This window comes from Corylus avellana, chromosome 2 (genome assembly GCF_965113065.1).
Source record: "Corylus avellana chromosome 2, dhCorAvel1.hap1.2, whole genome shotgun sequence".
Classification (NCBI taxonomy): Eukaryota; Viridiplantae; Streptophyta; class Magnoliopsida; order Fagales; family Betulaceae; genus Corylus; species Corylus avellana.
Genome location: NC_142491.1, coordinates 11,898,197 through 11,925,473, shown reverse-complemented (window position 1 = coordinate 11,925,473; position 27,277 = coordinate 11,898,197). Strand labels below are relative to the sequence as shown.

At 33.7% G+C, this 27,277-nt stretch overlaps 1 protein-coding gene across 2 annotated transcripts; it reads left to right on the top strand.

The window, feature by feature from the left end:
• The first annotated feature begins 6,732 nt into the window (after positions 1-6,732).
• On the top strand, positions 6,733-19,255 carry LOC148587312 (putative disease resistance protein RGA1). 2 transcript variants are annotated; one of them, XR_015911500.1, is made up of 3 exons: positions 6,733-9,759; positions 17,812-17,905; positions 19,177-19,255. XR_015911500.1 is itself a non-coding variant. In XM_088513634.1 (2 exons), exon 1 carries the CDS (start codon positions 6,879-6,881, stop codon positions 9,741-9,743), a length of 2,865 nt encoding a protein of 954 aa, XP_088369760.1. In that variant the 5' UTR covers positions 6,733-6,878; the 3' UTR covers positions 9,744-9,759; positions 17,812-18,027. The 2 variants fall into 2 exon arrangements, 1 of the variants encoding a protein (XP_088369760.1); XM_088513634.1 differs by lacking the exon at positions 19,177-19,255 and having other exon boundaries at positions 17,812-18,027.
• The last annotated feature ends 8,022 nt before the right edge of the window (positions 19,256-27,277 follow it).

Here is a 27,277-nt window from a genome sequence, read left to right as displayed (position 1 = left end):
TGCTGTATGATATCTTTCTTCAGAAAATGAGAGTTGTGCTACCAATATTAACATAAGGGCCCTTACAGGGCAAAGTAGCAGAAGAATGTTGAAGCATGAAGCCAAACATTTTTCCTAATTGCATTTGATCAGAGAGCTACAGATCACTTTTGAAGCCAAACAGTGTTCCCAATTGATCAACTTAAAGATAATTAGAGATTTTTCTTTTATTTGGAATTGATTTGTTTATGAATAGAAAACTCATTTGTCTCAAAAAGGGTAAACATAATTGGTTTGTTGATGAATGGAATGGCTATTTCCTTAATTTTCTGTAGTGGTCATTCTTAGCCCTCTGTGACAAATATAATTTCTCGCAACTATGAAAAATAAATAATAGCAAGTATATGTCAGTAGATGATTATTTTGAAGGTGGAAAATATCTTATTGGTACTAAATAATATTAATTCGAAAAATAAATAATAAGATACTCACAATGCAAGAAATTAAAATTAAAGCAAGGAAATATCTCATAATGCTATAGAATCATGTAAGAGCGTTGTCCTTAAATGTTGATTTTTTGTCCCGTGAAGTATTCAACTCGGTACGATTGGGTCTGTTGACACTTAACCTTTAAGAATTAGATTATAGTGACTACCTTAATTAAGGATGCACTTCAAAGTACGAAGGTCAAATAAACAACCATTTAGTTTAATTACAAGATTCAATGTAATAAAATGAAAAATGAGCACTGAATTGCTCTATATTTCTCTCTTTAAGTAACAAAGTGAAATACTAGAACCAATAATGAGTTATGAATGACGAAGTTGAAAACTCAAAAAATGAGTATGAAACTTTTTGATAACCTTTTTGTCTAAACTTGATGGTCTTTATTTATAAACGTGGTAAGCGACTATTTAATAAAGACAAAAGTCATAACATGCTATGATTCTTAAGGTTCATGACCATACATTAGAGACAATGAAAATTAGATACTCTTAATTTCAAATGAAATGGAGATAAGCGGGTTAAATAAAAAGGTGGGACAAAATTATCTCAATTTTAACTATCCCAATTTGTACACTTTTTCGAGGATCCATTTTCAAAACAATGGCTTCAACGTATGACCTTGGTTTTACCAATACATAAAATCAAAACTAGAACATAATACAGAGGACCCTCTAAGCAGCTCCTAAAAGCATGGAAATATCGAAACAAAACCACCAAGAATTACATAAAATGTCTTTCTACATAACTATCTCAAAGCTCTTCCTACCCTTACGTAGAGCTCAATCGTAGGTATTCTTACCATTACATAATATTTTTTTCATTTTGTAACAGAAGTTTAATGTGGGTTGTTAAACTTTGGAATGCACCTTTTATAAAATATTTGCCATAGTAATTATTTAAATGATGTGTGAAGTTTTTCTAACAAAATAATGCACTGTTCATTCTTTAAGAACCAATTGATAATTATTTGAACTCTGCTCTTCCTTTAAGTCCTATGAAATTTCCACTTTTTGTGTTTAGATATTTTTATTGAGATGCTGATGCAACTTTAGGGGTTTGTTTAAGGTAAACCTTTAAATTGTTAACCATGCCTTTGATTAACACAAAAATACTTTTGGATCATTATTTTCCTCAAATAATGTTGGAAAATGTAAATTAGTACAACAAATAATGATGTGTCACAAGAATGCAAATTTTCCCCATCTGCAATGGTACCAGTGTCTATTTAATAGTTGAGATGGGCTCGAGACTGCTAACAGATTTATAATGACCCACTTGCATTGTGCCTTTGACAGATGTTTGATCAGTACTAAGGCATGGAAAATAAGTTCAACTTATAAATTGCAATGTAATTGCCTAGAATTTGCAATGGATGTGGACCATTTGTTTTTTTTTTTATAAGAAGCTTGGATCTAGACAACTGATGACATAATTGGCCTAATTGAGTTCATCTTCTGTCTTTATTGGTTTATTTCTACCCTTTTGAGCCCTCTCTCTTTTATATAGCCCAAGAGCATTCATATTGTCCTAGTTAAAATAGCTGAACAGAAGAGAAGCTAAAGAAACCTCTCCATCTTGCTAAAGAATTGGGCCAATTGGCTAGTTGCTACAGGCCTCTGCAATATATATTCTCCTTCCTCTAATAAATTACTCAACTAATGATGAAGAATAATGTACATGGAGTTACTCTTTTGGAATATGATAACGCATCAATATTGGTTGGAAAAAAAAATAATGTTACATACACTCTCATTTTCGTACATTTATTTTTACACACCTTTAGATGACTTGTAAAATTATTATTAAATTAAACACAATAAAAATTCATTCAAAATTTAATAATAATTTTAAAAGCCAGTTAAAAAATGTCTGAAAATGGAGGTGAAAAAATGAGTGTGTCATTACGAATAATGTTAGAAGTCTCTCTTGTGTTCCTCCAAGAATAGGGTGGCTTTTAAAATCATCATTGGGCTTATGATTCAAAAAACATTGGTTAATATATTTAAGTCGACCCAAGTCCATTAGCTTAGACTTTTTGGTTAGTGTGATGTCGAAATATGTATATTATGGTGCGTTTGGCATTGATATTTCATAGACAAAAAGTGCAATTTTAAACAAAATTACAGAAAATAAATTGTTTGTGATTACATTTTAAAAAAATTGTGATTTGAAAAGGCTAGAAAATCTGCATTTTCAAATCGCAGGTAATGATGTGTTTTTTTAAAAACAAACAAGTTTTAAAAGTTAAACTACAATTTTAAAGGTTAAACCGCGATTTTGCCAAACGCTTAACTGTGTTTTTAAAAATGACGTTGTCAAGTCACACATTTTAAAATCGTTATTTTTAAATCGCACTTTTTAAAACCGCAAACTAAAACCGACAAACTCTCAGACAGCGTATCTCCTAACATTGATAACACAACAAGTGCTCAAGGAATTTTGTCAAGTGCTCAAGGAATTTTGTGAAGGAAGACTGATGGAGATTGCACTTGGTTGATTCCATTCTTTGAGAAGCTTCTCATCATTCTGCAAGCCCATCACCTTCAAAGCAACACGGCTAACATTCAATTACAGAAGAAGCAGAATATTAATGGACTGCAATATCGGAATCAATGTCATCTAAATTTTGGCTCCCAAAAACGGAGAACCCAAACAGAGGATCATGAAAGACGTGGGGATTGGGAAGTTGTGTTGTAGTGTGAGTTTTCCGAAGCATATTTCTCATGGACTGGGATTCCTTTGGTTTTATTGAATGAGGCGTAGACTATGTAATTCCTTAAGTTATTTTTACAAATAAAAACTTTTTGAACTCAATTATTGTATTTTTTAAAGAATCAAATTAATTAGACAAGGGAGCTATCTAGAGGACAGCATGATGATCATCAAACTGTAAAAAGATTCCCGCCAAACAGCTGGATGAGCATCATTATCAACTTTATCTTTGACCCTACCACAATGGGGAAGATTGAAGATAAGGCATCAGAAGAAAAATAAGCGCTACTTTTGAAAAAGCATGCAGAAGAATACTTTTGGATCATTTTTTTCCTCAAATAATGCTGGCAAATCTAAATTAGTACAACAAATAAAGAATGAGTTGCAGTGCAAATATTCCGAATGTCTATATAATAGTTGAGATAGGCACAAGACAGCTTACAGATTTATATAAAGACCCACTTGCACTTTGACAGATATTTCATCACTAAAGGCATAGGAAGTAAGTGCAACTTTTATGTTGCAATGTAATTGCCTAGAACTTGTAATGGATGTGGACCATTTTTTTATTTTTATTTTTTTTTATTTTTATATGAAGCTTAGATCTCCACAACTGATGACATAATTGGCATAATTGAGTTCATCTTCTATAGTCTTTACTTTGCTTTTTATTGGTTTCTTGTTACCCTTTTGATGAAGTGCATTGACCCTTCTCTCGCTTAGAAATTGATTCTCTCAAGTTGATTAACAGGAGAGAAGGTAGTCCATTTAAGTGAAGAACGGAATGTTTGTTTTACATTTTTGTTTACAGTTTTACTCTTCACTTAAAAGGGACCGGATCCTCTTTAGTTGAAATCAACTCGCAATGATACAAATACCTCTCGCGCTTTCATATAACCTAAGAACATTCACGTTTGGCTCAGTACTTAATAGTTGTTTTAGCTAATGCTGTAGACACGGGAAAAAAAATCTGGCTAAAGAATTGGCCGGTCGCTGCAGACCTCTCCTTCCTCTTAAAAAAAAAAAAAAAAAACTCAACTAATGATTAAGAATAGAATACATAACATGGAGTTACTCTTTTGGAATATCTATGACGCATCAATCTTGGTCGGAAAAAAGTAATGGTACATATACTATTACTTTCGTACATTTATTTTCACACAAACCTTTAGATTCATTATTAAATTAAACTGGGTAAAAAATTATTTTAAATTTAATAATAATTTTAAAAGTGTCTGAAAATGGAGGTGAAAAAAAAATGAGTGTGGCATTATGAGTAATATTAGGAGTCTTTTTTGTGCCCTTCTAAGCGTAAGATGATTTTTAAAATTGCCATTGAACTTATGATTAAAAAATAGTGGTTAATATACTTAAGTCAACTCAAGTCCATTAGCTTAAACTTTGGTTTGTATTGAAGAATAGTGGTTAACATACCTAAGTCAACCCAAGTTCATTAGCTTAGACTTTTTGGTTTATGTCGTGTCCAAATATGAAAAATATAAAAAATCTGCATTTTCAAATTATACATAATGATGTGTTTTTTTAAAAAACGCACAATTTTTAAAAGATAAATTACAATTTTAAAGGTTAAATTACGATTTTTCTAAACGTTTAACTGTGTTTTTAAAAATCATGTTGTCAAATCACACATTTTAAAATCGTAACTTTTAAATTACACTTTTTAAAATCGCAAACTTAAACGGACAAACTCTCGAACAGCATATCTCCCAACATTGATAACACATCTAGTGCTCAAGGAATTTTGAAGTGCTCAAGGAATTTTGTGAAGCGCTCAAAGAATTTGGTGAAGGGAGACGGATGTAGATTGCACACTTGGTTGATTCCATTCTTCGTGAAACTTTTCATCATTCTGCAAGCCCATCAACTTCAAGCAACGCTGCTAACATTCAATTACAGAAGAAGCAGAATGGACTGCAATATCACTTTAGTCGCGTAGACTGTAGGCAGCGTGGAATATAGGCAAAGTTTTGCGTGTTGTCATATCAAGGGCTATAGTGTAATTCTATGGTGAGCCAGTGGCGTTAGTTGTTGTTTTTTCGTGATTTGTTTTCAAATCGGTTTCACACGTGTTTTTACAAATTCTTGTTTTTTAATTGTGGCTTTAGATTCCTTTGGTCTTTGATTTATGTGTGGCCTATGATCCTTTCCATTAAACGAGATTGAGAATTTTTATTTTTTAAATACAATCTAAAAAATGGCTTGTTGTTAAAAAGGCATACCAACGTCTCTATTTTTTTTTTTTAACATGTTCACATCAGGAGAGGAAAGGGGGTAGATAATTCAATTTAATGACATCCGCATCAAGATGCATGGTCACTTGCGATTGAACTGCTATTTGAAGACGATTAAGACGCTATTAATGTTTGGTAAATCTCACAAAATTTAGCAAAGTAAAAATTTATCCACTTAATTAACCAATGATATTTTGAGCAATTTTTAACTAAAGTCTAGTACTACATATTTCTAAGAACAGTTTTATCAGTTAATCCATGGCATTTTGTATGAAATTACATCTAATAAAATAAAGTGAGTGCAACTTTTATACTGCAATGTACTAGAATTTGTAGTCGATGTGCACCTTTTTTTGTTTATATATATATATATATATGAAGCTTGGATCTCCAAATCTGATGAGATAATTTTTATTTTTTTTTGTACCGACGAGATAATTGGCCTCTAGCCAAAATAGGCAAAAGATTATTTTAACCCATATATAGAAAAAAAAAAAATAGCAAAAAAATTTCTCAACTAATTACTTTGGCCAATTGCTACAATGCTCAATAAGCTCAACACTGCATTTAAATAAATAATTTTTTTTAAAAAAATAAACCTCATTAATATACATCAGATTACTCTCGGAATATTTCCACTAAACTATGAGACATCGATCTTGGTGTGAAGTGTGCATAGTTTGAATTCAATCCCTTTTTAGTGTTCTACGGCTAATTATGAGGCTCAGTGTAGACAACTAGCAGTAGTGTGTGATGTAGTAGTCAAAGTCAGCTTGTTGTCATATAAAGGGCTATAATGTTTTTCTAAAGGATGGGGAACATCATATGCGTTCACTTATTTTCATATAAAGACACTAGTGCACAATTTGTTTTCAATGTACAAAATCTAATACAATGAATTTGTAAATGAGAGATTTGAAGAAGGGAATTCTTAAGATTCTTGAAGATGACCAAAAAAAGAAGAAGCGGAACATAGCATGTGAAGAGAAAGAAGAGTAGTCCATCATTAACAGCTTTATCCACGTGAAGATAATTGCTTTGATGCATTTTTGTAAAAAAAAAAAAAAAAAAAAATGTTTGACTTGTAAAAAGAAGAAGCCCTTGGAAGGAAGGTGTACAACTATAAGGAGAGAGAAAAAGCAAAATCAGTAAAAATCAATCCATGCGTGTGAATGAAAAAAGAAAAATGCGAATGAAAACAAGTTAATTAAAAACATTTCTGCAACATTACTAAAAAGTGTCCAACCAAGTCATAATAATTGCTCGTTCCTTCACTCATCATTTCTTCTTCTCAACACATTTCTGCAATTCTACCCTTCAACTAACTACTTCACTCATCATTTCTTCACTCTACCCTTCAACCCCTTCCATCAACAGCGCTGTGTAGTTTCACTTCTGAGCATTCATTCCTTCACTCACCATCAGGAAATGGCGGAACCACTTCTCTCCTTTGTTGCCGAGCAAATCATTAAGACTTTGGGCTCACTTGCTGTCAAACAGATCGGGCTGCTCTGGGGTGTCAAAGATGAGCTTCAAAGCCTCACCGACACCGTTTCAACAATCAAAGATGTGCTTCTGGATGCGGAGGACAAACAAGCTGCAGGAGACCGTGCTGTTAAACGTTGGCTCGGAAGGCTAGAAGATGTGATTTATGATGCAGATGACTTGCTGGATGCCGTTTCAACTGAAGCTCTAAGAAGAGAAATAATGACCCGTGATAAGAAGGCCAAAAAGGTACGCATTTTCTTTTCTGAATCAAACCAGTTTGCCTTTCGTATTAGAATGGCCCGTGAGATTAAAGCCATCCGAAAGAAGTTAGATGCCATCAACGCCGATAGGCAGAATTTCCACTTGGAGGTACTCCAGGTTGAGCCACGAGTCGGGAAAAGGGAGAGGGATAACACTCATTCTTTTGTACCTGATGAAGTAGTTATTGGGCGAGAGGATGATAAAAAGGCTGTCATACACCTTCTGCTGGACTCCAACGTTGAAGAGAATGTTTCCATCCTTCCAATTGTTGGCATCGGTGGATTGGGAAAGACTACACTCGCTCAATTCGTATTCAATGATCACCAAATCCAGAAACATTTTGAGCTCAAAATGTGGGTGTGTGTCTCTGATATCTTCGATGTTAAAAATATTGTTGCAAAAGTCTTAGAATCTGCAACCGAGGAGAAACCAGAAGACGCTGAAATGGATACATTGGTGGCTAAACTTAGAGAAAAAATCCAAGGAAAGAAATACTTCCTAGTGTTGGATGATGTGTGGAATGGTGATCATAGAAAATGGTGTCGCTTGAAAGAAGTGCTGATGGGTGGTGCGAGAGGCAGTAGAATAGTAGTGACTACCCGCCAAGAAATCGTTGCAAGGACCATCCGCCAGGAAAGCGTTGCAGGGATTATTGGGACTGTTAAATCATATCCCTTGGAATGTTTAGATGAAGATGCGTCATGGTCTTTATTTAAGCAAAAGGCTTTTGAGAGAGGACAAGAGCCAGAGAATTCAAGCATTGTCACACTTGGGAAGGAGATAGTAACAAAGTGTTTAGGCGTCCCTCTGGCCATATTGACAATCGGAAGTTTACTGGGCTCCAAAACTTCAGAAGCAGAGTGGTTTTCTTTTAAGAACAGTGATCTCTTAAAAATATCTCAAAATGAAACTGACCTCTTACCAACTCTGAAGTTGAGTTACGACCATCTTCCTTCACATTTGAAGCACTGCTTTGCTTATTGTAGTTTGTTTCCAAAGCATTACGAATTTTCTTCAGCAGAACTAATTCGGCTTTGGATAGCACAAGGGTTTGTCAAGTCTTCTGATGATCAAAGCCGATGCTTGGAAGAGGTTGGTAGGGAGTATTTTATAGATTTACTACAGAGATCATTCTTTCAAGAAGCTGAAACCTTTCTGTTTGGTGACATGTATCAATGCAAAATGCATGACCTCATGCATGATCTTGCCATATCAGTGGCAGGATCGTTGATGGCCACATTAGGTGATAAGGAGACAAACATCGATGAGAAAAATCGTCATCTATCATTGCGTGGTTACAATAAACATATTTCTTCATTGTGTGAAGCAAGTAGGATACGTTCATTTCTTTGCCTCGATAACGATGTGTATAAGTATAAGATTGATTGTGATGCAATTTTTTCAAGTTTCAAGTTCTTGCGCATGTTGGATCTGTCTAGTAGAGATCTTGATTATGTGCCAAGCTCTATCGGGGAGCTGAAGCATTTAAGGTGTCTTGATCTTTCTGGCAATAAGAATATCAAGAAGTTACCAGATTCTATAACTAGGTTGCACAATTTGCAAACATTAAGACTCTTTTATTGTGAGTCACTTAAAGAATTGCCGAGAGACATTAAAAAATTGGTCAATCTTAGGCATCTTGATATAGATAGCTGTGATGGTTTGACTTATATGCCACAGGGATTGGGGCAATTGACTAATCTTGAGAGGTTAACAAATTTTGTGGTCCACTCGGGTTCTAAATTCAAGCACTGCAGTGGTTTACGAGAATTGAATGGGCTCAATAAGCTAAGAGGAAGTTTACAGATTTCAAATCTTGGACGTGGGAAAGATGTTGCATTAGAATATGAGGCTGCAAATCTAAAGGAGATGCAATATCTTCATTCTTTGTTTTTATGCTGGAGTACTAAAGGATATGTCAATGATTGGGACGTTGTTGATGATAAAATGCAATTGGAAGGCTTCCAACCGCCCCCAAATCTGAAACATCTAGGCTTATATGATTATCCGGGTTCAAGGCTTCCGAGTTGGGTTTTTTCATTGAGAAATCTTGTGAGCTTGTGGCTAGTTGATTGTCATTCATTAAAGTCTCTCCCCCTTCAACATCTCACTTCCGTTCAAGACTTGATTCTTGAGCGTTGTCTTGACCTTGAGCTAGCCAATGATGAGGATGGGATGCAATGGCATGGCCTTACGAGCCTCCTCTCTCTTTCCTTCAGAGGACTTCCAAAATTGGTTTCTCTCCCCTCAGGACTTCAACATACTACCACTCTACAAAGGCTTAGTCTTTCGAATTGTGAAAGCTTGAAGGCTATACCAGATTGGATCCACAACTTCAAATCACTTCAATACTTAGACATTTATGAATGCTCCAGTTTGACATCACTGCCTGAAGGAATGCGTAGGCCAACGTCTTTGCAGAGCCTATCAATTTGGGGTTGTCCCATGTTATTGCGAAGATGCGAGAATGACACTGGTGAGGATTGGGAAAAGATTGTTGACTTTCCAGGGGTATACTTAGTTCTAGCACCCAGGCATCTTTGATCCTGAGCCTTGCTTGGTAAGCTTTTGTTTCCTATTATTAATTGCTACTAGTATTTAATTTTTTTGTACTCGTCTTTCTTTTTTTTATGTAAATATTAGGCTGGGTTTCTAGTGTCCGTCTCTCTCCCATTGTCCTCCACTATCTTTCGAAGTATCAAATTCCAAATCTTATAAGTATTTATACTTGCAGTTATGATTCATAACTGAGGAGGTTGAAGACCTATTGTTTTTGGAGTTAATTGTTAATTACATTGGGATTTACTTCGTTGTTTGGATGTATTTATTTTAACTATTTTTTTTTTTTTGTTATTTAGTTAATACTTTCACCTGGTTATTGCAATTTGATGATTTACTTAATTGTTTATGCATATCGGTAATTTTTCTTGGTACTGAAACTAAGATAATGGGGCATGCATTTATTCACTACCTCTTTTTCTTGCTCTTTCGGTTTATTTGGTAGCTTGGAAATATTATGAATTCTGATCAAATTCTTCTAAATTGTTGAGATTACTCAAATTTATCAATCCGTGATCAAGTATTGTATATTTTTCATGCGATTCTTATTGCATTTGCTAAAATCATAAAAGTTTGTGCACGCTATTTAACAATCCTTGGTAGTCAAAAGTCTGTTAAGTGTCGAACAATATTGAAAATTTTAAAACGACTCCAAACGACACATATTTAAATGTCTAGATGATTCACAAATATTAAGCAGAATAAGATCTGACCTAACAATTAATAATCAACCAAATTCAGATATGTAATGAAAAACAAGAACACAGATATTTGATTACGAAGAGGAAACCATTTAGAGAACTCTCTAAATGTAAAACCTCTCCGGGGCAGCCAAACCCAGGAAATCAATCCACTATAAGAAGAATAAGGAATACAAGAAGAATTACAAAACCTTTGCAATCTACTCTTCCTTGTACACGACAAGCGACCCACTTGACTTCTACCGCAGTAGCCCTTTCCAGAACATCTGGCACAATTCTTCTATACGATTTCCTTTCACCGGAACTCCGATTGGCTTCACGTATTTAATCCCTTCTCAAATAAGCTAGAACAATATCTCTCTCTAAGCTCTCTGATTTTGCTCACCAAAATACGTACGTATAAATGTAGCAAGATCGTGTTTAAATAGAAAATAAAACAAAATAAAGCAGCAATGTCCGGACAGGGCTAATCTGGGGTCCGGTCATGGCTAGGGTTACATATGCGTAACCTAGCAATGTCCGGACCTCCAACACTTATGTTCGGACATCTCATAAAGATTGAGGCTTTCTGGAAATGGGGTCCGAACCCAGCTTCTAGTGGTCCGGACCTCTTCATCAAAATGCAGTTTCTGGAAATCAGGTCCGGACCCAGCTTCTGGCGGTCCGGACATGCCCTTCAATAGATATTTTCTGGAAATTGGGTCCGGACCTGGCTTCTGGTGGTCCGGACAGGGCCTTCTAGAATCTGCTTCCGGGACATGTTGAGGTGCTCATTTTCAACAACTTACACGCAAACCGAATGTGCCAAAACCTAAACTAACAAACTCCCCCTTTGGCCATTCGGGGACAAAAATATACATGAAAATGACACATCAAAATCAACTCCCCCTTTTTGTCTCAGAAGAACAAAGGAGGCACACAAAAACAAATGAAATTCTAGAGTTAAAAAAAAAACAAAGAAAAACAACCCATTAAACCTATAAATAAGTAGACTAAAAAAAATATTCTGGCCAAAAGAAGAACAAAACAAAACATATGAGAAGATCATTCTTGCCAAAAACTGTCCTTGATATACTTTACATCTTTCTCCAAAGTAGTTAGGCGGGTGGTTATAGCTTCGATGCTTTGGCCTTGAGTCATCAGGCGGTTGTTGATAGCTTCAATGCTTTGGCCTTAGGCTTTAAGTAAGTCAAATATTATGCAGCGCAATCTGTGTTAGCAGCCTCTCTAGAGCCCGTACATAACCAATCGGAATTTTGTTCTTGTTTTCGTCCCATACAAGCTTTCGACTTGGATTAAGAACCGCCATGATCTCCGCTTTAGTTGGTTATGGCTCAGTCTCCAAAAATGGAAGCGGCTTCTTATTTGTCAAAGGAATCCCAGTAACTTCACTTATCAACTCAGGAGTGACATTGAGAGTTTTCCCTGAGACCTTGGTCTTGAATGACGGAAAACCAACCAAGTCAATGTCTTCGATGTTGTAGTAGAATTCCCGAACTAATCGAGTTTATGCATTAACAGGAACGAACACAGAGGTCCATTGATTGGCCTGGAATATTTCATGAATGAATCGAAACGGTTCCACTTGAAGATCATTTTGCTCTACTCCACGCTCGATCACAATGTTGCGTGTCAAAGGCTTGTCTTGTAAGATTGATTTTTCTTCTCGAGCGCGCTTCCTCCTTGGTGTGGATTCCGAATTTTGATACACCATTTTCTGCATTCTCACCCCAAAGAAAGAAGTAAATGATAAAAGAATATCACAAATTACTAGAAGAAATTAGATTGAAAAAAAAATTTTATAGGAAACATGTGATTCGAAAAATGAGATAGATGTACCAGAAACAAAAAATAAATGTTGAACACAACAAAAATAATTTATTTCACAAGGAAAAGTGAAGATAGATGCAAACATATGTCATGTAGACATTCAATCAAACAGGTGATAGGCATTAAGGTATTGAATATAACATGATGAAAAGAATTCATGAAAACCGAAAATACCTTGCCTAGGAACATTCCAACCAATATCTAAAACCCAATGACAGTGAAATATAATAATGTAATTGAAAAATTGTAGCTCAATTGAAAACCGGAATCTTTGAGACATTTTATCAAACACATTGTATGCCAAAAAAACATGTAGGCATGGAAGACACATGTTAAGATTAAAAACCATTCCTAAATACATCAAAGTGCATGTAGTTTGCAACAATCATATGAGATAGAAAGAATAATCAATGTGAATCAAGGACTCAAACAATTCGGAATTGTAAAATTAAACCCAAACAGTCACAGCCGAGAAGTTTATTTGAACACAAAATTGAAAAGAAGAAGGAAAGAAAAACATACCTGTGATGATTGAATGTGGATACTGGACTATGAAACAGAGAAATCAGAGATAAAAAGAAAGAAACAAAAAAAAAACGAAACAAAAAAAATTTGTATGAAGTTAATCGGACGAGAGAGAGAGAAGTATGATATGGAACACACTGCAGGTTATATAAAATAACCAATGCCGTGTCTGGACAGGAAATTTCCTTGTCCGGACCGCATCCCAAAAAAAATAAATTCATAATAAATTTTTTTTTTTTTTTATTGAAAAGGAAAACATAATTTTTTTTAATTTTTATTATTATTATTATTATTATTATTATTATTTATTTATTTTTTTAAATTGAAAAGGAAAAGATAAATTGTATAGATAATCAATAAACCATGCATGTCCTCATGAATATCTTAACAATTTGGAGTGATCAACAAATTACACTTACATCTTAAATGTATCATATACATGACACAACCTTATTCTGTGAATGCAGTCAAGTAGGCAATAATCAGAAATCTCATGTGAATGTGTAGTGTGTGAAAACTCCCATTAAATAAGATTTTATCAGTGGAATGAAAATCTAGGCAGACATTTTGTAAATGAAAGACAAACAGTCTGATTCAAGCCACAGTAAAACCTTATAATGTTAGGATCTAGATTCCCTCATCCGATACACTCCCCCTGAGACTAATCATTTGCTTTTACCATGTCTTTTAGTAATCATCTATTTCCGCAATGATTTGATCACTGATTCTTTCTTTAGGGACATATAGAAGCAAAACTAAGTCATTTGGGCTTATTTTATGCCCTTTCCCTTTTTTTTTTCTTTTTTTGTGGAAGAAAATGTTGGAATTTTTTAGAGCTAGGTTCAACTAACGAGTTGGTCAAGTGAATGGAACTGACACTACCTATCTTCCAAGCAAAATGTTTGCTCCAAATTCCCAAACACATAACAAAAATCTAAACTTAATGGGGGCAAAAAGTGCACAATTTCGAACATGAGAAAAACTGACTCTTACTCCTTTAACAGTCTTCAGAAAAACAAGGTATATCAGAAACATATGGAGCAATAGATGTAAATTGCAGAAATATTGACCCCACTCATATGTAAAATATTCATTTGAGCACAAAACATGAGAAACTGAGTATCCAACACTTAAAACAATCTAAAAGAATAAAAAAATAATCAAAGAAAATAAAAACAAAGCAAACAAAAATTAAAAAAGAAACAAAAATGTCCTAGAACAGCTATAAACAAATATCAATATGCTCAATTTCTAGGCATGGTCTATGTGTCCACCTAATCTAGGTGAGTCCATTACCACTCCTCCTCAATGGGTGAATGGTATTAATCTTCTTGACCCAAACTTTATTCACATCAGGGACAACTGTGTGACTCTTATCCAAGACATCTAACCGTGTTACTACGTCTCTCATCATGTTGAATAATTTCTCATAACTATTTCTAGAATGGAAATATTTTCTTTTAGGCCCATGACTGTTAAGCTGAAAACACTTAGGACGAATATGTCCAAACTTACCACAGTTATAACACGTAGGAATAAACCTTTGAGAAGGTTGGTTTCTTAACATGTGCATACTTCTCGACTTAGAACTAGACATATAGGAATCAGTTAGAGTTCCCTTACCTTTTCCACCTTTGGAAATTTGAGGAGAAATTACCTTCTTTTCAGCCAAGTTATCTTCTTTGTTTACTGGTTTCACAAAAATCATATCTGAAGAAGAAGCAACATTAGTAGATAAAATAGCAGATTTATCAAAACCCAATCCAGTTCTATCAAACGAATGTTTCTGATTATGTAACATTTGATTTAGCTTTTCACTAGAGAATTTTGTTAAATGATTCTTTGATTCATTCAGTTCATTCTCTAAAGATTTCACTTTGGCAATTAGCATTTGATTTTCAGACATCAAAGTATTATGAGTAGCAAGAGAATCAGTTAAGGTGACAGAAAGTTGATCATTTTCAAGATTAACCTCATTGAGTTTCTTCAATTGCTGCTTATTCAGCTTTTTCAGTTCAGTGTATTCCACAAAGAGATTATTATAAGCATTTTGCAAATCATCTTCTTCTTTCGAATCATTATCGGACACACTTTGTTTGTCTTGAGAATTACACTCACTATTCTCATGCTCACTCTCATAACTAACTCCAAATGCTAAGTAATTAACTCCCTGTTCAGCATCATCCTTATCTGACTCATCACTTTGAGTCACATTAAATGTCTTGCCATTTTACTTTCTCAAGTTAGCACAGTCAACACGAATGTGCCCATGTCCTCCACATTCGTGACACTTGATACCTCTAGGTGACTTTCCTTTCTCAACATTCTCATTTCTAGATTTCTCAGAAAATTGTGAATTGCTATTTCTAAAATTTCCTTTCTTGGCTCTAAAAAATTTCCTAAACTTCTTAGCAAACATAGCAATTTCTTCCTCATTTCCAGAATCCTCATCAGATGAACCACAAGAGTCAACCTTAACATTTTTTGCCTTAAGAGCAATATTTTTGGTGTTTTTGTGTTTAGGAAGAATTAGCTCAAAGGTCTGAAGGGAACCTACAAGTTCTTCTACTCTCATAGTATCTAAGTCCTTGTTCTGTTGTATAGCAGCAATTTGTGGAATAAACCTCTCAGGCAAAGATCTTAAGATTTTTTTCACCACTTTAGCATCATCCATTTTCTTTCCCAAATTAATGGTAGAGTTTCTAATGGCACTAAGCTTTGAATAAAATTCATCAAAAGATTCATCTTCCTGCATTCTAATCTCCTCAAACTGAGAAACCAACATTTGAATTTTTGAAGTTCTAACAACCTTAGTTCCTTCATGTGTGATTTCTAAAGTTTCCCAGGCTTCTTTAGCTATTTCACATCTAGAAATTCTAGAAAATTCCTCATTTGAAACAGAGATGTAAATAGCATTTATAGCTTTGTCATTCGCAGTAGCATTATTCTTTTCCTCTGTTGTCCATTCAGCTATTGCTTTTTCTGGACGTGTCCATCCAGATTCGACAATATGCCAAACATTAATGGATTTAAAATATGCTCTCATATGAATTTTCCAAAGCGTATAATTTGTTCCGTCAAAGACGGGAAGAGAATTAGGAGCAACAGTATGAGACATTTGATATGGAGTCTCGGATCACACTCAGGAAATAAATCCTTCAGAGTGAACCCGCTCTGATACCAATTGAAAATTTTAAAACGACTCCAAACGACACCTATTTAAATGTCTAGGTGATTCACAAATATTAAGCAGAATAAGATCTGACCTAACAATTAATAATCAACCAAATTCAGATATGTAATGAAAAACAAAAACACAGATATTTGATTACGAAGAGGAAACCATTTAGAGAACTCTCTAAATGTAAAACCTCTCCGGGGCAGCCAAACCCAGGAAATCAATCCACTATAAGAAGAATAAGGAATACAAGAAGAATTACAAAACCTTTGCAATCTACTCTTCCTTATACACGACAAGCGACTCACTTGACTTCTACCGCAGTAGCCCTTTCCAGAACATCTGGCACAATTCTTCTATACGATTTCCTTTCACCGGAACTCTGATTGGCTTCACGTATTTAATCCCTTCTCAAATAAGCTCTAAGCTCTCTGATTTTGCTCACCAAAATACGTACGTATAAATGTAGCAAAATCGTGTTTAAATAGAAAATAAAACAAAATAAAGCAGCCATGTCCGGACAGGGCTAATCTGGGGTCCGGACATGGCTAGGGTAACATATGCGTAACCTAGCGATGTCCGGACCTCCAACACTTGTGTCTGGACATCTCATAAAGATTGAGGCTTTCTGGAAATGGGGTCCGGACCCAGCTTCTGGTGGTTCGGACCTCTTCATCAAAATGCAGTTTCTGGAAATCAAGTCCAGACCCAGCTTCTGGCGGTCCGGACATGCCCTTCAATAGATATTTTCTGGAAATTGGGTCCGGACCTGGCTTCTAGTGGTCCGGACAGGGCCTTCTAGAATCTGCTTCTGGGACATGTTGAGGTGTTCATTTTCAACAACTTACATGCAAACCGAATGTGCCAAAACCTAAACTAACAAATATTTTTTGTGTTCAACTTTAAGGGAGCGGGAGGTGAAACCTACAAAATGAAATGTTAGTACCTCGGTCAAGGACATTGTAAGAGCTTCTCAGGTTTACATGCTATAGTCTATTTTTGGAAAGTAGCCAATCTTTTCCATTTGCCCTGAATAATCTTTAATCCCAAAGAAACAGAGAGCAAAGAATAGTCATAGATAGTATTGTCAGCAAAAGGTAGGTTTTGCACACTGTTAAGTTTTGCACACTATAATTTTGCACACTGTTAAGTTGAAAAAGGTAGGTTTCATGCATTTATGGGCTTGATATTGTCAAATTAAAAGTAGTGGGAGTTTCTTATTTATGGATCAAATTTTCTGATTTTCTGAATGTTTCTGAATCAAGTTTCAAAAATCTTGTTTCTACTTTGAAATATTATAAAATTCCAATCAAGTATATACTTACCAAAAGGATTTATCGGTTTAAGAATGTATGGGTTGCCCTGAACCATTATTAGCTAATAGAAGCGTAACGTCTGTGATTAAATGGTTTGGTTACTTTTTATGGTTCTTGAGGAGTCAAGAAGCATTCCTATATCTAGGCCACAAAAGATAGTCAGGAAGCATTGCCCTCAAATGCGACATTGATTAAAAATGAGGATACTGAATGCATAGCATTTGAATTTTTCTTTTCAGAAATTTTAGAATATGAGTTACCTTTTATTCACTGAAAGGGAAAAGAGAAAGTGTACAAGGAAATTTTCACTCATTTACGGGATATAGTCCTCTTTTGATTGGATTGGGTCAGCATGCCTATCGCCTTGTTCATTTTGTGATTGATGTGCCGGTGAAAAGACTGAAGGATATGATTAAAATAAAAAAATTAGCGGGCATGATATGATAATTATTGACTTGAATAAAATGTCTCCTACCATCTGTAATGTTTGTCATAATTTGTAGGGATCTCATGAATGAAGGGAGGAACATGCAGTGAAGGTCTAGGAGAAGGAACGAGAAAAGTGTTTCCATGGAAGATGTTACATACATATCTACTGTGAGTATTCTTTCCCCTGTTTATGTCATAAGAGAAGGAAATAGAAAATCAGCACTTGTATCTACGATTGTGGGCTTTCTCTGAACCTTATTCATGATGTAAACCTTACTGGCAATCTTTTGTTTTTGGAGAGCCTGATCATTGTATGAGTGTATGCTTGCTATAACTCTTTGACTGTTTATATTCATCTCTGTATGATTAAAAGTGAATATCAAGATATTTGCTCCTAGTTGAATTTTACCTTACATAAAATGAACAGAAAATGGCTACTTGCAGCTCGAATCTCAACTACTAAATCTTACTCTCGAAAAAGAGAAGTTCCATAGGATGGCAAAATGATTCATGATATTACAAAATTGAATAGGGGAGAATACTCATATCATTTAGAAAAGAGGATTCTCTAAGTTGCGTTTCCAAAAATAGATAGTAAAAACTTTACTGCCAGCAGGGCCAGCCCAAAATCAAGCAAAAGGCAGGCCTGTAGGGGGCCTCTTGATCATCTACATAAATTAAAAATTGCATCATTCATGTCTACATGATTGTTGGAGATATTGTATTAGGGCTAAGCGTCAATCGGTAATGTCGGTTTCGGTAGAAAAATTGTATTTTCGCCTTTCGAACAGACAATGCTGGTAAAGTCGGTTATTTCACCGACTTATACCGCCAAATTTTATTTTATTTCGCATTTCGAACCGAATGGCGGTTGGTAAAGTCGGTGTCGGTCGGAAGTCGGGAAAGTCGGTTTCGGTAATGTCGGTATGTGGAAAAGTGGCAAATTTGTCGGTAAAGTCGGTTTGGTTAAAAAACCTCTTCCGCCTACCGAACCGAAAAATTCGGAATAAAAAAATCATGCCACCTACCATCCTCCATCTAGTCGGTAACGGTCGGTGTCAGTCGAAAGTCGGTCGGAAGTCGGTTAGTCGGTAATTTGCTTAGCCCTATATTGTATTACTTATTAGTATAAGAAATGACAAAATTGAGTGTATCATTACTATTCTATCATTACTGCTGTTTCCTGTTTGTTTAGTTTGTTGCTTGTAGGAATTTTTTCTTTTTAGCTATAATCTATATTTTCTTTATCAATTTCCTTTTGCAACATCTGAGCTCAAAATTTAAAAGTTGATAGCTATATTTAATTCAATTCCTATGCAGGTGAATGGTAGACGCATGATAAGTTATCTGTTGCCATTGATTTTTTCCTCCATAAGTGCCATGATGTTTATTAAATTTATGGCTTTTATTAATTTATCTATTTTTCTTGGTTCAACCAGTTGAAATATGTGAAATGATTGGGATGATTGGCACAACACGTATACTCAAGTCGAAAGCAATGGTGTTGAAGTCATGGATCCTGTTAATCTTGTATTTTAAATCTTTGTTAATTGTGTCTGTTTTGTGATTAGTTTTGTGACTGTTTTGAAAACAAAAGATTGTGACCAACATTGAAGGCCATCACACTATGTTGAAGTCATTTGGATCCTGTGGGTGTTGTATCTTACTTTATGAATTATGGTTCAATTAATCAGGTAGTAATAATATCTTTATGAATTATGACATGTTATAACCTGGTGATAATATCAATATTGCAACTGGTATAAGTGAAAAGAGAATTGCTATTTGTTCTTCTCCTGTCCTTTTTTTTTTCATACATCTTTTTAAAAAATCAGTCATTGGATCTGTAGGACTCATTTCTTCACCAATATGGATTTTACAAATCCAATGGCTGGTTGTTAAAAAAGTTACATGAAAAAAAAAAAAGTGGGGGGGGGGGGGGGGGGGGGGGTTGGTGGGAAGGATAAAAAACAGTTCCCTTAGTGAAAAAATGTTTCTGGTTGAACAACATACATCTAAGAATGAAGCTGTGGAGCATGAATTATTGGGCCACCCAATTACAAGTTATATTAGATGGACTCAACTTTTCTCATTTTAACCAATTGTATAATAATTGTAATTTAGCTTGAGAACAAGTAAAAGAAAAGATACTACTTTCCCTTGTAAGGATACATTTCTGTAATGGTGAGAAAACTTGAACACAGGTTTTCTTAAGCTACACTTCCTGCACAAGAGAAGGATAAAGAAAATTTCCATTAGTCGCAGGGTTAGTAAACGGGGTTTAGAGTTAAAATTGGCGAGTTTCACAACCCAGTAAGAAAATATAAGACATAAGGCAAATCTCATGATAAAATGTGTATCACAAGTAATATAAGAGATAAGGCAAATCTCATCATAAAACATTAGCTTGAAGAAAATGTGTATCACAAGTAATCATGAAACAATTTGTAGGGATAATAATCAAATTATAAAGCAAGAGCACTATGGATAATTATTTAAGACTACCTTCCATTTTTTTTTTCCCATCATAATTGATGAGGTGCCTTTTCAGCACAATTCATCATTGGACCACCCAATTACGAAATATAGAGAAGTTATAAACCCTTTTACACCCTCCAGGTTCTTTTCTTGGGTACGTCAATGGTTCTCCTAAATCTTGAATATACTATAAATGGTCAGACGAAATGTTATTGGGGTTACTCTTGAGAAAAGAGTTTTTCTTTAGTGTGCCTCTAAAATAAAGATAGTGAGTGAGATTTCTTCTAACTCTTTAATTGTCAATGACTCAATATGCAAAAGTTTTACATAAGTGTGTGGAATGATGATTTTGCAAGAATTAAGTTGGCTTTGCAATTGCCTAGGAGATTACTAATGAATCCGTTGCAATAGACCCATTAATAGTTGAGTTCTAAGCAGAAAAGGTACGATTCTTTGAGGTGTAAGAGTCTTTTTGGCAATAGACCCATTAATAGTTGTATGAAATGTCATTCATACGAAGTTTATATAATTTTTAGTTGGGACTTTGGTTGCTTTAAATTGAATCCAAACAGTCTTTATTTGATTTTTCCTCCCACCTTACATATTGTGTATTGCTTTCACTGGAAAATATAGAGATATATTTACAGAAGAAGACCAATTAGGCTAATATAGTTGATAGCTATATTACTTTCAATTCCTATGCACAGGTGAATACTAGATGCATGATATGTTACCTGCTGCCATATCACACGAGGCTTTTCTTCCTTTTACTACTTTTTCCTCACCTTCATCTTCTTCCCCTCCTCTATTTCTTCATCTCTCTTTCTTTAGAATTTTATTCCTCACGCCGCATATGGCCGGATCATAGGCTTGCATTTACTCATATTCTTCTCCTTTATCTTCTCTTATCCTCTGTTCTCTATCTCTTTCTTTAATAATTTATTTCTCACGCCACATATGGCCGAATCATGGGCTTGCTGACAGTTTGCTCAAAGGGATTTTCATTGATGCAATTCTATGATATATTATAGAATATTTTCTATAATTATTCTTTGGGAAAATTACAGTTTACCCCCCTAAAGTTGATAGCGTTTTTCAATTCGAACATCAAAGTTTCAATTTTTGCAATCCACCCCATCAAAGTTCCAAATTTTTGCAATTTGACCAATTGTATCCAAAACTTATCATATTGCCCCTAATTTTTATTTTTTTATTTTTTATAAAAAAAATTTAAAAGAATTCGGGATGGCTGTAGCCACCACTTTGGCCATCTTGCCATTTTTGCAGCCCCAAATTTATTTATTTCTTTTCATAAAAAAAATAAAAATTATGGGCAATATGGAAATTTTTGGATAATATTGGTCAAATTGAAAAAAAAATTGAAACTTTGTGGGGGTGGATTGCAAAAATTGAAACTTTGTTGTTCGAATTGAAAAAAGCTGTCAACTTTGAGGGGGTAAACTGTAATTTTTCCTTATTCTTTTTGTTTTTTTGAATGCAAACTTAATAATTAAAATTTTCTATTCAAGCTTTTCTAAAATATCATTTTTAATTGATATTATGGCTAATTCACTTTTCTTTTTTTCTTTTTTCTTTTTTAAAAAAATGATGTTGTCAATCTTAAGTAGAGTTTTTCAATTTTAATTTTGAAAAACTTCTTTCTCCAAAAAGCAACTATATATAACAAGTGTTGTTAACATTTGCAAGCTGTGTCGAAGTACTACTATTTATCATTTTTGGAATGGCATTAGGCTAAATGATTTGGATGTAAAAATCTATATAAATTCAGGGTATTACCCTTTATATCCTGTATTTTTCTGATTTTTTTTTTAATAAAGGTATTTTTGTCATTCTTAATACAAAGTGGTACGTTGTAATTTTTTGGTAGTTTTGGGAAGGAGTAAGGGATATAATATTATTTTAATTAAAAGTCCGGGAGAGGGAAAACATTACAAATTGTTAAATAGTTTGAATGAGATATATGTACTTTTTTTCCTAAATTATAAATAATTAATTAAAAAATCAGGCGGAGATAACTAAACTCCAACCTCCCCTCTTCTTATGCATTTGACACTACAATGTTATTTTAATCTTTCATAAATAACACAAATTTAATTTATCTGTCACAAGTAGTTATAAAAATGACATAATGTCAAGAAGGAATACTTTACCAATTGACACCAATGAAGTTTTGTTAAACTTTGGAGTCGGGCCAAATTCAGTGCCTTAGGGGCATATTTTATTTTTCTGGGTTTTCTTTGTGTCTTTTTTAAGACTTATTTTAAGCGATTTTGAAAATCTGTAAACATGTGTTTACTGTTTTAGAAGAAATTCAACAACATTACAAATCCAACAAAAACACACACATATTAAAACCGCTATATGTATATATCTACATATGCAGATAACAGATAGCGGTTACCAACTGCCTACATGTATAACCCTAGTTTAAATGTGATTTTAAACCAAATGTAGAAAATACATCATTTAAAATTGTGTTTTTAAAAAATTACAATGTGAAAATGTAGGAAATTTGCGTTTTTTTTAAAACGCAAACTGTGATTTTAAAAGCCAAATTACAATTTTTCCAAATGATTAACTGTGTTTTTAAAAATCACATTTTCAAATTACACATTTTAAAATCACTATTGTTAAATCGCACTTTTTAAAATCGTAAATTCAAACGAACTCTTATCGTCTAAATGGAGTGGTACATTAGGGGATGTGTTTGAATCTCATTAAGGTTAAAATTTCCCTTTGTAATTTTATTGAAAGATATTATTAAGGAAATAAAATTTACAAAAATTAAAACATAGCTGGATCTTTCACTACTCTGTATCTTTTCTCTTTTTTGACTGATTTTCTGAAGACTTTTGTCTTCTCTGCTATCTATCTTCTCCACTACCTCCCATGGATGCAACCCACTCTGACCTCCAAGATCTGATCACCAGACGGAAGCTTTATCTTAATCCTCAAATGGTTAGAGCAACCCCCACCAAAGCTTTACCTGTCAAATACTTGTTTACCATACCCAAACACCTTTATCTTGACTGTAGTATGAATCAAGAACCTTACAATGTCCTTAGAATATCAGAGGAAACGTATAGTTAAAATAAACACGCAAAAATTAAGGTAGTTTTATAAAGAGTAATAATCCTATAAATTATATTTTTATTTCATAATTATTCTATAATGTTGGCATGATAATTCTAACCAACTCTTGGATCAAAAGTAGTGCTAGTAGAGAAAGACTTTTATCCAGACCGCTTCCGTGGTTGGTCACCCACTATATTTTTTAGGTTTTTTTTTTAATATTATTATTATTATTTTTTTTTTTTCTAATATGAGTTAAAAAAAAATGTGGGGTTTGTAGTAATTTTGATTCAATTCCAATTAGAACATATGTGTTATTACCAAACTAAATAATAGGAATAACTATTTCATTTCACTATTCTCTATTCCCACTAATAATTATTCATTTTCTTATAGAATATCCAATCGGCAAACCAAACAAAGCCTTAGTATTTCCCTAAGTGAATAGTAATACAGCATCCACATAATTATAGATACTTGCCTTGTATCTTCATGGGGTATAGCAATTATCACAGGGGCTACAAATATTATTTCCCACCTATAAGAATAACTTATGTTTCATAATCAGATAAATTTTACTTACAAAATTCTGGAGGCTTCTCGATTTTTCATGAGTTGATGGATACCAATAATTCAAGCAATTCCCATAATGAAGCTGATTTTTTTTTTTTCCCCATCTTATACTGAATTTCATAAAGGACTTGCACTTTATTTTTGGGAAAAATATATTTTAACTCTTTTAACTATCACCACATATTCATTTACATCTCCAAACTTTCAAAGTGACATTAGGGCTCCCATAGTACCATTGCCTAACAAATTAAGCACTTTTACATTTTTTCTCTCCCTAAAATACCCCTAAATCATTATTATTTTTTTTAAAAAAAAATGGTTAATATGAAAAGGGCCACCCCTTTTTTTAACCTTAAGTTTTTTTAATAAATTTAGCTTTTTTAAACGGTTATTTTTAAATAACTTTAATGGTATGTGGGAGAGAAAAATACAAAAGTGTTAAATTTGAGGATTTTGCTTAAATGTTGTAAAAAAAAAGCTATAGTATACGTGTTGTAATTTTCTCAATAGTCCAGGTTTAATTTCTTTTTTTTTTTTTTTTTTTCTCACGGAACACTTGGAAGGAAAACTTGAAATTAAATCTGGATCATTGAAACTACAACACATATGTTGTAGTTTTTTTTTTTTTTTTTTTTAACGGTACTTAAGCTAAATCCCTAATTTGACACGGTATTAATACTATAAGACGCCCTAATGTCACTTTTTAAAGTTTAAAAGCTTAAAAAAAATATGTGATAATAGTTTAGGTGGTTAAAGTATAATTTTTTCCTTATGTTTTTTTTTTTCTACACCTTTCCTAAGTTTTGGGAGGATAAAGAGTATGAAAATTGCATCAAGGTCTCCATTATATATTCCCCTGTAGCCTTTTTTTCCTTATTCAATTAAAAAAAAAAAAAAAAAAAAAAAAAAAAAAAGCCTCTCCATTATATATAAACTCGCTATTGTGGCTGCTTCCATAGTCATTGCAGGTGCAATTGGAGTCTGTATTCCAATACTAGGAAAGACAACTTGGCGCATGCGCTTTTGAAAGCTTGACGTCGATTGGCCATGAATTAAAATGAATCCCATTAATTAAAATGCCCTTCTCAACATGCAAAGCCCATATACAAACTTCAATTGCAAGCATAACGACTATGGAAAATTGTAGCAAGTTTATATATATATTCCAAGCAAAACTTTGCTGAGTCTATTGACAAGTTTTTTTTTTTTTTTTTGTGATTTTTAATGATTTTGGTGAGTATTGTTTACTCACAAAATAAAACTCGCTAATTTGCTTGAGTCTATAAAAAAGTATTTTGTTTTATAACTTTTAATGATTTGACCGATCAAAATAGATTCTCCTTCAAGTAGTTTTTTTACAAAGAACCACTAGCCTGGGAGATAAAATCATTAAAACTTTTTTTTAGACGGTTGGAGTGAGAGGCCAATTGTAGCTATCTTACCAGGGCTTGACCATAATAACACCAACTCGCGGGGTGCCGCTTAAGGGCCCGTTTGGGAGTGCGATTTCAATAAGTGCGATTTTAAAAATTGCGTTTTTAAAAATTACGTTTTTAAAATCGCTACTTTTTAAAATCGCACAGGCGTTTGGTAAAACATACTAAAAAGTACTTTTTTTATCAATTGAATGTTTGGATAACATTAGCATATAATTGCGGTTTCATGACCAAATTACCAATAAAGATGAACAAGACAGAGAGGATGAAGAAAAAAAAAAAAGAGAAAAAAGAAGGGTTTAAATATATTTTAGATGGGTATTTTTGGTATTTTTTTCATTCGCGTTCTAAAAAAGGTAACTATTGAGCCAAATATCTTTTTAATAGAAATCGTGATTTTGTTTTAAATTCGCACTTTTTCAAATAAGCACCCTCTAATCAACTTATGAAAATCGCAAATTTTTTTGCGATTTTAAAATTTGCGTTTTTAAAATCGCAATCCCAAACACCCTAAAGTTGCGATTTGGTTTAAAATCGCAGATTATTTTTTTAAAAACGCACTCCCAAACGCACCCTAAGAGGAGTTTCCGCAAACGCACTCTCATGACCACTACCAAAAAAAAAAAAAAAACTAGTTTTATTGACGGTTTGGAAGAAACCGACACTATAAGGTGTTGGTTTCTGTTCAACCGACATCAAATTAAAAATGGTGTCGGTTGAACAGTAACTGACACTAATAATAGTGTTGGTTTACTGTTCAACCGATTGACACCAATTTCAAATTTTGAATTTTGAATACCAATTCAACCCTCCTTTCTAATTTAAATATTTTTTTGGGTTTAAAAGTTTAACACACTATAATCCCATTTCACGTTTCTTCCTTTTTTTCTTTTTTCTTTTTTTCATCTTCTTTTATTTTTCTGACTGGATCTACTGATCACCTTTTTTTTTTCCTTCATTTTTCTGTAGGCGATTGTTCATTTGGTGGTTCCTCAACATTTTTCCCAAGCCAAGACAATTAAGAGGATACTGGATGTTTGTGAATCTAAGCCCGTTCGAGAAATGAAGTTTTGTGCTATTTTCTTGGAATCCATGGTTGATTTTGTGCGTGCCATATTTGGATTGCAAGCCGCAAGAGCCAAAATCACACAAAGAAGAAGCCCAACAGAGAGATCGATGCCGTCGTAAACAGAGAGAGGTCGAGAAAAGAGAGGGAGAAGAAGAAGAAGAAGTCCAACATACAGAGAGATCGATGCCGACGTCAACAAAGAGAGATCGAGAAAAGAGAGGGAGAAGAAGAAGAAGGAGGAGATTTGGATCTGATCGACATTAAAATAAAAATAAAAATAAAATGTAAAAAATGAAAAATGAAATCAATAAATAAGTGGAAAATATATGTGGGTATATATATATATATATATTTTGGAATCTAATAAATTAGTGATGGTTTTTTTAAAAATCATCACTAATTAGTGTCGGTTTTGCCTAAACCGACACCTTTTCCCATTTTCCTACCCATGTTTAACTACTCTTTGGAACCGTCGCTACAAAGACAAACCATCACTAATTAGTGTCAGTTTTGCCTAAACTGACAACTTTTTCCCATTTCCCTACCCTTGTTTAGCTACTCTTTGGAATCGTCACTACAAAACCGCCACTAGTTTTATAGCGACGGTTTTTAGCCCTAAACCATCATAAAAAAACATTACTAAACCTCTATTTTTTTGTAGTAGATTGATCGAGCCATAACTTAACACCCGCCTCACTATGGCATCAATAGAACTCAATGTGATGTTTTATAAAGTTTTTAAAAATTTACGGGTAAAAGTTTTTAAAAGTATTATATATATATATATATATATAATTCTAAAAATGACGTTATATATAGTAGAGTATTATCAAATTATCGTATTGGATTTTATTTTATTTTTTAAATTCTATTTAAAAAGCAGTTACCGAC